General features: G+C 41.6%; 2 protein-coding genes across 4 annotated transcripts in view; one reads left to right on the forward strand and one right to left on the reverse strand.

Annotated features, from left to right (window-relative positions):
• Positions 1-789: 789 nt before the first annotated feature.
• On the forward strand, positions 790-4,335 carry gtpbp10 (GTP-binding protein 10 (putative)). The gene is made up of 10 exons (XM_085292113.1): positions 790-1,048; positions 1,869-2,062; positions 2,196-2,287; positions 2,416-2,560; positions 2,660-2,733; positions 2,859-2,911; positions 3,024-3,131; positions 3,221-3,298; positions 3,429-3,552; positions 3,837-4,335. Exons 1-10 carry the CDS (start codon positions 1,016-1,018, stop codon positions 4,046-4,048), a joined length of 1,113 nt encoding a protein of 370 aa, XP_085148239.1. The 5' UTR covers positions 790-1,015; the 3' UTR covers positions 4,049-4,335.
• Positions 4,336-6,704: 2,369 nt separating this feature from the next.
• adam22 (ADAM metallopeptidase domain 22) overlaps positions 6,705-13,124 on the reverse strand; it is a 70,585-nt gene continuing 64,165 nt past the window's right edge. For 2 of the 3 annotated variants that reach the window (XM_085292110.1, XM_085292111.1), the window contains exons 30-31: positions 9,599-9,722; positions 6,705-9,376 (exon numbers count right to left, since the gene is read on the reverse strand). In XM_085292110.1, the coding sequence (XP_085148236.1) occupies positions 9,356-9,376; positions 9,599-9,722 (145 nt within the window). In that variant the 3' untranslated portion in view covers positions 6,705-9,355. Of the gene's footprint in view, positions 9,377-9,598; positions 9,723-11,426; positions 11,517-13,124 lie in introns of all 3 variants that reach the window. The other variant, XM_085292112.1, reaches the window with a different exon arrangement.

Here is a 13,124-nt window from a genome sequence, read left to right on the forward strand (position 1 = left end):
AACTTGCATTTTCTTGAAGTTTTAAAGGTAATATTCAGTGCTGTAGGTCATAGTTGCCAGATTTCTGGACAATACAGCCTGTGTGCGTTTTAGGTTGTGACACACCTATTTTCAGTTACTCTAGATGAAAAACTACATTTATTTTATTATTGTAACGATATTATTATTTTTACTGTTATCACTATTAAACCTTTATTTAAATAGGTTGTCTCAGTGAGTCTCAGATCTCTTTTTCAAGAGAAAACTGTCTAGGACCAAAGCACATAGAGACATTACACAATCTTGTGAAAAACAAAGTACACCCTCTTACATTCCTTAATGTTTAATGTATCAGGACATTTTAAAATAAATCTGATTCTTAGCAGGTCCTAAAATTAGGCAAATACAACCTCAGATCAACACCAAGACGCGAAACAGTGTTATTATTTAATTTAAAAAATGCAGACAGCAGTGTGTGAAAAATTGAGTACACCTTTACTACCTTTATAGGGATATAGCATATTAATAAATAATCCTTAAAAGTTTATATATGTCCTCAGCAGATAAAAAATGCACTCATAAAACAGGCTTAAAAATAAATTCATACAAATCAATAAGTCATTCGTCATCAGTTTTTTGTACTAGTATTTGTTGACCAAGCTCATTCTGAACCAGTATGTGGCAAAGGCAAAAAAAAAAAAAATGTTGGAAGAATAGATTTTATCCTTTTGTTAAAAATATATACAAACAATTTGGCTTTTTAAATTTCTTTTAACAGCTTGCATAATCACTTATAAAACCGCTGATTCTCCCTCTGCTCTTAAGATAAAGGAAACGTCCATTTGACACATCCCTGGTTAAGGTGAAGTTGATTCACAGTTAGTGAGAATGGGAGCCCCGCCTCCCCGCTTCATCATCCAATAAGCGGAGAGAAAAGAACCACTACTTCCTGTCCCCGATCCAAACACATGTACGTATGCTAGCAGTTAGCTTTGGCGAAAATACTTCTTAAGAGTGGCAATAAGTGCCACTGAAGATGGTTCACATCACTAGGATCTGCTTACGGAAGGTGAGTGCTATAGAAGATTTGTACTCTGAATGTCACATATTTAACGGGGGATATTATACGGTTTTTGACATTAGCTGGAAAGCTAACTGTCAACGCTAAATACACCAAGCAGTAATCGTGTTTGTCTCTCATGTGGTATGTTAGATGATACACCAACTATCTCTATAGCTATTGCACATGAGCAGCCTGCTGGAGATTGTTTGTAGGGCTCTGCCAACTCTCCTCCTCACACAGAGGGGCAGACACCAGTCCTGCTGTTGAGATGATGCCCTGTCCAGCTCTCCTTGAGTAAATATCAATTTCCTGCTGTCTCATCCACACTCCTGATATTGTGCTGGGAGGCGTGGCTAACCTTTTTTGTGGCTGCACATATATGAACGTGCCATCCTCGAGGAGTTTTTGAGCACTCTAGTTGCTCATCAATGCGCCACTGATCAATACACCTGTCAACCCAGAACAGCTTTCTGTATAGACTACGTCATGTTACCAAAATAAAGTACATACACACAAATAAAGTACATCAAGTAAACAGTAAAACAACAATAAAGCCCCTATAGACTATACATAGGCACATATTTGTATATTTAAACTCATATATAAAATATATATGAGTTACTGTTTAGCTTGAGTGGACTGAAGAAAATAGGAAGGATGCTCAAGCTGCTGTCAGATTTCATTATTCTTGTGAGATATGTAGGTCGCACTCTGGTAAATGATGTCAGTAAAACTTTTGAAAGATTCAATCACTTGAAGTTGCCTGTTAGGATCTCTGGTGTTCTTCGATTTCTTAATACCAGTCTGTGTCTTTGACTCTTTGCAGTATGGAAACTTTGTTGACAATCTGCGGCTGTATGTCCGTGGAGGCAGTGGAGGGATGGGTTTACCCCGCCTTGGAGGACAAGGAGGGAAAGGGGGAGATGTTTGGGTGGTGGCGACGAAGAACATGACCTTAAAAAGGATAAAGGACAAATTCCCACAAAAACGTTTTGTAGCGGACGCAGGAGCCAACAGCGGGTAGAAATACAATTTTTATTTTAAATTCTGTCGATCATTAAAAAATGTCTATTTTTCAGACCTTCATAGAGGTTTTGAAATAGTCCTGTAAGCACGAGAGGGTGAGAGCTGTTTGGATCTCTTTTATCAACAGCGTTCGAGCTCTGAAAGGAGAAAGAGGGGCAGACAAGGAGATCCTTGCTCCTGTCGGTATCACCGTCACCACTGATGAAAGCAGAACACTCGGTACGTCAAATCTTTCACAGTCAGTCATGTGAATCTTGTTTTTTCTAACAGAAAAAGAACTGCCAGTGCAGTAGCTACCTGACTTTTGCTGTGAAGCTTCTTATTTCCTCTACCATTCTTCTTACAAGGTGACTTGAATGTGGAGGGCGATCGTGTGATGGTGGCAAAAGGAGGATCAGGAGGCTCGCTGTACTCTGCGTTTCAGCCCAGTAAAGGCGAGGCTAAACACATCAGACTGGACCTCAAGCTTATAGCAGACATGGGCCTTGTGGGGTGAGAATAGAGGGGGAACAAACCACACTAACTGAATTCTGCTGAGGTTCAGATTAGCAAAGGGGAACATCTGATTTTGTTCTGTTAAATCAACACCAGGTTCCCGAATGCAGGAAAGTCCTCTCTGCTGACAGCCTTGTCTAACGCCACGCCTCAGATTGCCAGCTATGCTTGTGAGAAGACAACCACACGCATATAGAAAAAGAAAACGTCTTTTTTTAAATTCTAAAAATATGCTTTGAAAGAAGAAATAATTTTGTGTTTCATTAAACTTTAATATTTTTCTGCCGTTTCACAGTCACAACCTTGAAACCAGAGATTGGCAAACTGATATATGACGATTATAAGCAGGTACAAGAATTCCACGTGTTGCCTTGTGCTGTAACTGTCTGCGAAAACATTTCTTTTTTCTTTTTACTTGGCTTACTTGATTGTTTTTTCTTTTTTGGGGGGGCGGGTGTAGATTTCTGTTGCTGATCTCCCTGGCTTGATTGAGGGGGCTCACATGAACAAAGGCATGGGCCACAAATTTCTGAAACACGTGGAGAGGACCAAGCAGCTGTTATTTGTGGTGCGTAACTAACACAAACTGTTTTTGCTTTCGGTGTAACCAGGTGAAAATTGCTTCTGATGACAATTTTGCATTTTGTCTGAATGCAGGTCGATGTTTGTGGTTTTCAGCTGGCAAGTAAAACACCGTTTAGGTCAGCCTTCGAAGCTGTGCAGCTTCTAACCAAGGTGAGCCTGAAGCTGCAAAGGCTGATGACTAGTTTTTAGATATTCATTCTGATCTCCTGACTCAATCTTCGCTCCTTTTATTTATTTTTTTGTCCCTCGTTCTCCTCTGCTTTCTGACTGCTGCCTAAAGGAATTGGAGTTGTATAAAGAGGAGCTTTTGTCAAAGCCTGCATTACTGGTGGTGAATAAGATGGACCTGCCTGATGCTGAGGACAAGCTAGCAGAGCTGAAGGAGCAACTACAAAACCCAGAAGGTTAGACTAGAATTAGCACTTATGAGTAGAAAAATCATTTAGGAGAAAAGACTGAAGACGGATTTCTACTTCCAGGGTTCACAGGCGTCCTAGTCTGTTCCAAACATTTCTCTGGCTCTGTCTGAGCCATGCCGTTTGCTCTGTCAGATATCGACACAAGCGGCATGATGACTTTTTCGTTTTCATGCATCTGAACTTCCTTTATGTGAGCATATTTTTGCAGTTTGTTGGGAGGAAAAATTGGTTTTGAGAGTATTTCTGTTCCTTTTCTTTCCCCTGTACAGAGTTCTCTGATCTGCTCCCTGAAGATATGATACCACAGAACTATTTGACCTTCAGACACGTGGTTCCCGTTTCTGCAATCACCGGGTTTGGCATCAGCCACCTTAAGAGCTGCGTTCGACAGTCCCTCGATGAAGACGCAGCCTTAGAAGTTAAAGCCACTCATCGAGAAAAGCTGCAAGCACTGAGGAAGCAGTCACAAGGACGTGCGTGAGTAACGTAGACGACATCAAGCATCATCACGCAGGACTTTGCAGATAAACATCCTCTACCACGAAGCTCCTGGGAGAGCAAAACCACTTCAATTTATACAAGTGATGGAGGTCTCTGCTTGGAGATGATCAAATTCTCACTGACTGATGCAAACTCCATCTTTATTTATTTAAAAGTGATGTGTTGTATAAGGCTGATAAAACTTTGTGAATATCATAGAAATTCACAGGCTGGTGCATAAAAGGATTCTAGTCAAGATGACTACATTAAATGATAAATACAATATATTCAGTTTCATACTACGATTTAAAATGTTTTTATTATTATCGATTTATGTTTTGTGCATACTCAGCTGCATCGTCTGTTTCACTTTAAATGGGGGCATAATCTACAATTCAAAGAACATGCAGTGTTGCAGAAAACTTGAAACTAGTGATTTAGGCCATAAACTTATTAGGAACATGTTAACTGAGATAGTTTGTTTGCTGTAGGCTTATATAGAGTCTGATTTAATTTGCAACCAAGCAGGAACCTCAGTAATGACCAATTGAGGCTGGCTCCAGCAGTGAGTCAGTCATCACAGACTCCCACGTTAAAATGCTCAACAGCAGTAACACATCCTGATGCAAAAATGGGTTTTGTCCTCATTGTTTCCCCGTTCAAAGCAATTCCAGTGGGGGTGAATCTTTGCTATAACTAAACAGTTTCATCGCTGATAAGACCTAAAGGTAAGAGTTTGGTTGCTTTGCTTGGCAGGTGTACCGACACAGGTAACCCGTTCCTTTCCACTTGGCCTCATTTCCGCTAATTTGAGTGACTGAACTGGATCTCCTGACTGTTTTTCGATCAGTCATATGGTTTGCTGTGAGGTACAGCCTGGGCTAAGGGTTCACTCAACTTTTTGACAGGGGGAAATTTTAGTTTTTATAAGGATGCGAGTTAAAATGAGCAAATAAACTTGAAGCAAATTTGTGTTTGGTGATTTTTGGTTTTATTGCTAGCAAACATTTAGTACAAAGATGTAATCGATTTAACAAATTTCCTTACTTTTTGTGCTAAGTTTACATGCGTCTGTGCAGTGCACCCATGTAGTTTCTGGGTGCACATGCTAGCATTGCATGAGAAAATACAGTAGTACTAAATATGGACACTCCAAGCTCCAAAAGAAAAATGCAAGTGTCAAGTACAAAACCAGTAGATGATATCTTACCGGCCGTGTATGTTGTCTTTAACTCATTGGTCACCTTATTAGGTACACCTTGTTAATATCAGGTTTGACCCCCTTTTTAATTATTAGTAGCTTTCAGTACTGCTTTAATTCTTCATGGCAGTCATCAGATTTTGCTATATATTGTCATGATAACTGCTGCAGATTTGTTGGCTGCACATCCATGATGTGAATCTCCTGTTCCACCACATCTCAAAGGGGATCAACCTTATTGAGATCTGCTAACACAAATACTCAGATGGACCATGGGGTTTGAACAGTGCTTGGGGGTTGCCCAAGAACACTGAGCGGGTCCATGCTTCCATGCAGTTTATGCCAAATTGACCGTACTGTCTGAATGTCACAGTAGAAATCGAGCATGCATTGTTTAATCTCTTGTTGAATTCTAGTAAGCTCTTTTTCTTAGCTGACAGCAGTGGCACTTCATGCGGTCTTCTGCTACTGTAACCCATCTGCTTCAAGGTTTGATGTGTTGTTCATACAGAGATGCTCTTCTGCATACCTTGGTTTGGTGTGCTCTGACTGCTGACAAAGACATTTAAGCCCAGAGAACTGCCACTCACTGGATATTTTCTCTTAGTCAATCCTCTGCAAATTCTCAAATGGTTGTTGGGAAAATCCCAGTAGATCAGTTATTTGTGAAATACTCAAACCAACACATCTGGGATCAATAGCCATGTCACATTAAAAGTCACCTAAGTCACTTTTCTTCCCCATTCTGTTTCAACTTCAGCATTCATCTTGACCATGTCTACATGCATTGATCTGCTGCCATGTGATTGGCTGATTAGATATTTGCTTTAACAAGCAGTTTAAGAGATGTACCTAATAAAGTAGCCAGTGCATGCGTGTCTTTGTGATGACAGAAAATTGGCATGCCACTATACTTGTGGGGACCAACAGTGACTTAGGGGGACAAAGTGCCCGTCTCCACGAATTTGAAGGCATTTTTGAGACTCAAAATGTGGTTTTATTGTCAGGGTTACATTTAGGTTTAGGGTTAGACATTCATTTTTGATGGTTAGGGTAAGCATTATGTCAATTAGATGTCCTCACTAAGGTGTGTGTGTGTGTCTGTGTCTGTCTGTCTGTCTGTCTGTCAGTCAGTCAGTCAGTCAGTCAGTCAGTCTATAATTTGCAACCAGTGGAGTCAGGTTTCTTTTAAACCTACAGACTATGATGCTCTTACAGTCTGATTTTCGGGTTACCCCAGTCTGTACCTCAACACAGGGTAGAGATGTAAAGCATACTACAGTATATAAAATGCTAAGAGGCCGAGGAGTATTGTGCAGAGTGACTTAAATGTTTTGATAACACTGAGAATTAAACTGTCATGTAACCCTCATTCAGCTGAATCAGGTTTTATTAACTGGTTATCAAACCATCCTGGGAAATCAGAAGATAATAGAAATGTCTGCACAGACAGAGGTGTTGATGAAAGTTTTATTTTATATTAAATATATTACAATACTGAATGATAAAGAGGAAAAAATATGGGGATTTTTGCATCATCAGTCTGTACAGCATACAGGCAAATTAAAAAATAAAAAAAGACAACTGCAGTGTCTGAATTAGTACATATGGGGCTCTTTAGGGTTCCTGGAGCAGAGTGCTGATGATTCTGGTGTGATGGGAACGCATGGCTGAGACTGGGTGGTACACAAATACATTCAAGTCTCTGGCCAGACAGCTGCTCTGCAGGGATCGGTCAGTCCAGCTGTGTGCGGAGGCAGATATGTTTGGAGTAACACCTGTACAATCACACAAATCACTACTGCCTGCCAAATCACTACTGCCGTCCTTGATGGAGAATCCTGTAGAGTTTTGCCCAAGGCACCAGGACAAATGTCTCGCTGCTGCACAGTATTATGATGTTAGAAACATTTGTAAGGAGCTCAGAAATGATGCTCTCCCCAGCCTGGGGAAGCCCAGAAAGATCACTGGGCCGCTGGACACCGATAGTAAGACCAGAGGAACAAAAATAAAGAAAGTTCTGGTAGAAGGCAAATCATGAGCCCAGACAGCAACATGTGTCCAAACCTTACATCAGCACGTAGCATCGTATCAGCACATGCGTAAGGAACAACAGCTTCTATTGGCCCCAAAGGACAAAGGTGATGAAACGAAATGCTCTCCATCAAACTCATCAACCCACGTAATTACAATAATGCACTTAATTAATGTTTAAATAGCTGCTGTACATAATGCTGAGGGGGAAAAGGTGAACATTACAAAGGTACTTAATAAAAAAAAGATACTAGTAGCAATATTAATCCAATATTGTGAAGCTCATATTACCTATACAGTCCTAATGCATACATGAATTACAAATGTAAAAGTGCCCACACTGGAACAAAAGCTAACAACAGTAAAATGACAAACATGAGGCCTTGACACAACAGTTTCTCCACAGTGTAGAGCACTGACTGTACAAAGAACTTGTTGGTGAGCGGGATTTGCATCCAGAAAAAAAAAGAAACCACCTTAAATAATTACACTGGCACGACAGTTAGCTTCGAACCACCTGCCATGAGCTTTACAAGCAACTGTGGTACACAGACCCATTAAAAACAACAGGAAAAGGCAATAGGGGGGAAAGACTCATCCGGTGACATGCTCATTTCCTGTTATGACCTCATAAAGAGCCTACCGGCGAAATAATCTGATATAGATCTGTCATGCTGTTGGGTCTTCGTAAGCTCGAACAGCAAGCACTGTACAGCATAGTTAATCATTTACAAGGCTAAATATCTCAGTCGTCACAGCTAAATTCAAAATGCGCATTTCAGTCAATTTCCAGATGCTGGCTGAGGCGGGTCACCAGCCAGATGTTCAATTACTCACATTCAAGTGGTTGCCACTGGAAAAATGGGAGTGCAGCCGTCTCAAACACACAAACACCTTGTCACCATCATTGGGAAATTTTCAGGAAATTCCGTGAGTGACAAGCGGCACATCTATAACTACGCCAAACACATCTCGTCCGTTCGTTTCACTCGGGAACGGGACGTAAAACTAATAAAAATGTAGCTAAATGAATATCGATCGAGAACGGTCTTAGCGACGCTCTTATTAATGTGCCACAGTCAACATCGCTGGATGTCTGTGTGTGTGTCTCACAGAGATGCATGAAAATAGTGGCTAAGGTAAAAAATAAACACACATTCTGCTGTGGATGGAGAAGGCTATACAGGTCACAGTCACAGAGCGGGAGAAACCCAGACTGCAGGGTCTCTGAACTTATCTACAAATCAACAGGAAACAAAGAAATGCCTCTCTCTCTGTCTTTTTGTCTTTCAAAACAAAAGAAAACTCATACTCTGTGTGTATTTTACTGTACATATTTACACACAAACCAAAGGGAGGAACAGCAGAGTGGGGTCCATGTTGCGGTGATACAATATGAGTTACCTTTAGTGGAGAGAAAGCATTAAGCCTACAGACGTTATAAAATCACAGCCCCATTTGCATGCTTTCCTTTCGGGTCAGACCGCTGTCCGTCTCGTCTTTTCGGTAGGAGGGAGTTGCCGATAAACACGGTCGTCTCATGCATACAGTGTTGGCGTTTCTACAGTAATTCACGTCAAAATGATCCGACGCAGATCCGGCGATGGCCTGGCTCCCACAGCTCCTTTCAGAGAGGAGCCTGTACAATTCAGATGGGATGATGCTGAAGTGAATACGACATGAGACAAGCTAAAGAGGGGTAAGGGTGGTGTGGGGGTTTTGGGTGGGGTTGTGTCGCGTTGGTGAAGCTTTAAGCAGACAGCAGGAACAGCTCAGTCTGAGCTCCAGCTGGTCTGGAGAGGATGTGGAGCTGGTGTCTCTGCCGGGACTCCACATCGTCACGTAGAGATCCACTGAATGAGGCTGTTTGGCAATACGGCCTCGCAGATGCTTGGTCACATTAACTCAAACTCAAACTCTGCCTGTTTCCTGTCCAGTGGGTGGGTGGGGCTCTCTCTTTTTCCTCTTTAGTCGCTTAGAGTCAATTTTGTATCATTTTTGTGTTTGTTCATTCATAGAAAAGGAGAGATGTGTAGTTCTTTATAGTCTTGTGTAGAGAGGGCAAGACAGCTGTTATATTGAGGTCTCCCACAACTGGAAATAGAAGAGAAGAAAGAGAAGCCTTTTAGCATCTCCCAAAGTTTACTGCTGGTCGGTCACATCACTTCCTTTTTCCACAGAGTTCAGGCTGGACTTACAGTTCTGCTGTTTTCCTTAAACCTTATGTCATTATAACGTGCTTCAGTAGTTTCATTTGCACACACAACCACCATTAAATGCAGAAATCCCTGTATTGTGTTTCTGATTGATACTTACCCTGGCACTCTGCCTGTTGGCTTTCCTCTGGTCATCGGGGAGAGGAGGCATAGGGTATGGGTACCTCCTGCTGGATGCAATAGATCCTGTGGAGGAGGTGGGAGACTTGGCAGGCGATAGCGTCCTGAGAAAAGAAATAAAGTGATCGTGATGTGACGTGATCATAAAGCTATTGCCCCCTTTTTTTTTTTAGTTAGGGTAGGACTAAGATGTCCAAAGACACAGATACATAAATCAGGTTAGATCTGTGACTTTGGGCAACATCCTCCTTCAGCTGCTCCACCTATTCAGTTTTCACCTTCCTAAATAGCGAGTTTGCTCCTAGAAGCTGCTCACCAGAAAGCAAAGAGACAAAATTATAAAATAATCACTGCAAAAAATGTTTAGCTTTTAAGAGCAAACCCTGTGCATGATATGTATTTATTTACACAGCAGTAAACAGTTCCCGGCTGCAGTGTGGGCACAGTCATAGTTCCCTTCATGCTTCACCGTTTCACAGCATTTTCGGCAAGCGCCAACACACTCTTAGCTAGAAGCTGCAGAACAATAACTTTAGCCACTGTGGACAAAGCATGCTGCTAAAGGTAACTTCTGCTCTAAGCTTAGCTGGTGTGTTGTCTTGATGGGATAGCTCAATCTGCGGGAGCATGAAAAGGCGACTGGGACAGCGGGCCAGACCGGAGCTGGGTAAAAAAAAAACAAAAGACCAAGAGTCAGAGGAAGAGGTCCAGTCCAGTGAAACAGCAGCAGAAAGCCTGCAGCGTGTGCAGCGGCTTCTATACATCACTGCACCGTGGTGACTGAATGGTCCTGGGTTGGCCAAAATGATGGAAAGACCAGAGCAATTTGACGGCAGGTTGCAGAAGTTATTTTTTTCTCCTCGCATGAAGGAACTTTGAAGTGTTTAAACCTTTAACGTGTCTCTTCTGTAAAACAGTGGCATCTGATCAGCTTCATATTCATTCTGTAGCTTACTGTTGGTCTATTTCCTTTTCTAAGTCTTTTTACAGAGGATTCAATATTCAGTTTGCAGTTAAAAGTTCTGCAACCTGCTGCTCCATGTCTCTTCATTTTTTTGGGCTGTTTCTACTCTAGGTAAGAAGAGGGAGAGGGTTAGAAATGTGCGCCTGGACAGTGAAGGTCTATAGATTCCAGTGTTGGTTTGCTGTTTACTGATGTTTGGGGTTTTTTAGCGAGCTTCAGCTTGTGTTTCTAACCATCTATAGACCTTGGGCACGATCAGAGATTTTGCCACAACAGCGCAATGATGATGTCAGAGCGGCACCCGAAATATCTGGCTCTGCGGTGACATCACACTGACGCGACGGCTCGTGAGGTCACTGTGAGCGAGGCGGAGGGCCGAACAACACAAAACACTTACTGACGGAACAACATTGAACATGCAGAGGTAACAAGAGACTGAGAGGAAGGGAGGAGAGCAAAGAAGGGAATAAGGAGAAATTAGGAATAAAAATGACTGGATTATAGTTTTACACTAGCACAGACAGTAATAGCCATCTTTGTTTTTGCATCAATACAATAAAGCAGGAAAATAAAAGTCTGCAACTTAAAAATTCAGCACTTGAGTTGTAAGAAAAAAAGTAAAGTTTAAAAATGTCTCTTTATCATCCTTATTTATGCACAAGTGGCAACCTTTTCTCAGTTGCAACATGCCATTCTCTGAGATATAGCTTTGAATTGTCTCCAGAAAGGAAAAAAAGACCAGATTGGCACTAAGCCTTCCTTTCCAAACCACAAATCAAACCAAAAAGTGAGGGAGTTTTTAGACAAGCGTGTGGGGTATACAGGACGTGGTCCGAGGTAATACCTAAGGTAAGGTCCTTGAGTGTTTCTATTCACATCTTCTACCCATTTAGTTACATCATAAAACTCTGTTTTGAGGCGAGGGGTTAAATACCTGTGGGAGGGTTGAGGGGGAGGGAAGTTAAAGGGACACAACACAAGGTGAGGGGGAGAAGAGAGAAAAGAAAGGAAGGAAAAAGAAACGGACAGAAATTTCTCCAGAAATAAGCGAGTGTGAGGGGGTGAGGTAAGGGGAAGGGAGAGAGGAAGAGGAAATATTTTAGGAAAGCAGAGCAGAGCAAAGATATTCTGAACAAGATGCAATTGAGGAAAAAATGGTGAGAAGATGGCAGACAGACCTGTGTGTGGTTTCAGATGAAAACGGCACTATGAAAATCACAAACACCTGTGTCGCGTGTTACAGGCTCGGTTGCATGTTGGTCTCATCATTCCAAGCAGCTATAGCTTCTTTGCCACTCCGGCAGTCTCATGCTTATATCGAGAACATGTGCACTACACACTACTCCTTATGCCAAGACCTTCAGACGCACAAACCGACCGACATACGAGGCTGGGAGGCAGCTGATGCACACAGCTCACTGTGCATTCACAGTCAACAGGCAGGTATGCACATATCTTATTTGTTCACAGGCTGTAGGTAAAGTCTAAAAGATTTAAAGCTTCGGCCTCAAAAGCCAAACAGAAGCTTAGAGTTCACGTTGATAGAGCAGGTCAATGTGAACAATGCAAAACGAGATACAATTACATTTTTCTGTCTGATACAAACAGAAGCATCGTTTCATTTTCTTTACAGAAATTATTTAATGACAAGAATATCAAACTTTATCATTTATTTGTTGACTGTCAACAAATCTAATAAAAAGACCAAAACCAACAATAAACTGATTGAGCATACGTGTTCTACCCTCTCTGTCTCCATTTAACTGTGGCCAAAGATGAAAAGCCACAAATAAAAAAAAGTCATAATAATTAATTGTTGCCCACACAATACTGAAACTGCACACTGCTGTTACAATAAACACAAGCACTGCAGTTAAGTCTCTTCCTGCTAATGTTATGATTTCTACAAACACAGAGTAATGGTCTGAAGCATTCAGGTGTGTTTTAATACACAAATAATACAATCTTCCCAAGACCGGACGTCTCAGTAAGTTCTCCCCGAGCTCAGACAGTGTAATTCTCAAAGAAACTGCTTAAAACTCAAGAGCTACATCTCAGACTCAACAGGCATCAGTTAGCTTGTTATTTGTTAAAGTTCATGACAGCACAAATGAAAAAAGACTGAACTTGTTTGGCTAGTTTGGAAGAGTTACCAGTACAAAGCCTTGTTTTTGAAGAAAAACAAGTTGGCAACATGGCTTAGGTTTGCAGAGTTGCATCTTATCAACAACAACATTCCTTCAATTGTGTCCTTTGGACAGATAAGACCAAAGTGGAGATGTTTGGCCATAATGCACAGCACCTTATTTGGAGAAAACCAAACACCGCATATCAGTACAAACACCTCATACCAACTGGCAAGCATGGTGGTGGAGGGGTTATGATTTGGGCCAAGCAGAGCTTGATCCAGGCCAAGCTTTAGCTGTTAGATAGATGACTCGAGAAAGCTTTGGTATAGAAGAGTGCATGGTTGACCTCTTCTGTACCAAAGCTTTCTTGAGTCATCTGTCCAACAGCTAAAGCTTGGCCTGGGTCATGCAAC

This window comes from Mchenga conophoros, linkage group LG11, assembly GCF_057382185.1.
Source record: "Mchenga conophoros isolate Kocher_MC1m ecotype Shallow Benthic linkage group LG11, M_conophoros_male_GT1.1, whole genome shotgun sequence".
Classification (NCBI taxonomy): domain Eukaryota; kingdom Metazoa; phylum Chordata; class Actinopteri; order Cichliformes; family Cichlidae; genus Mchenga; species Mchenga conophoros.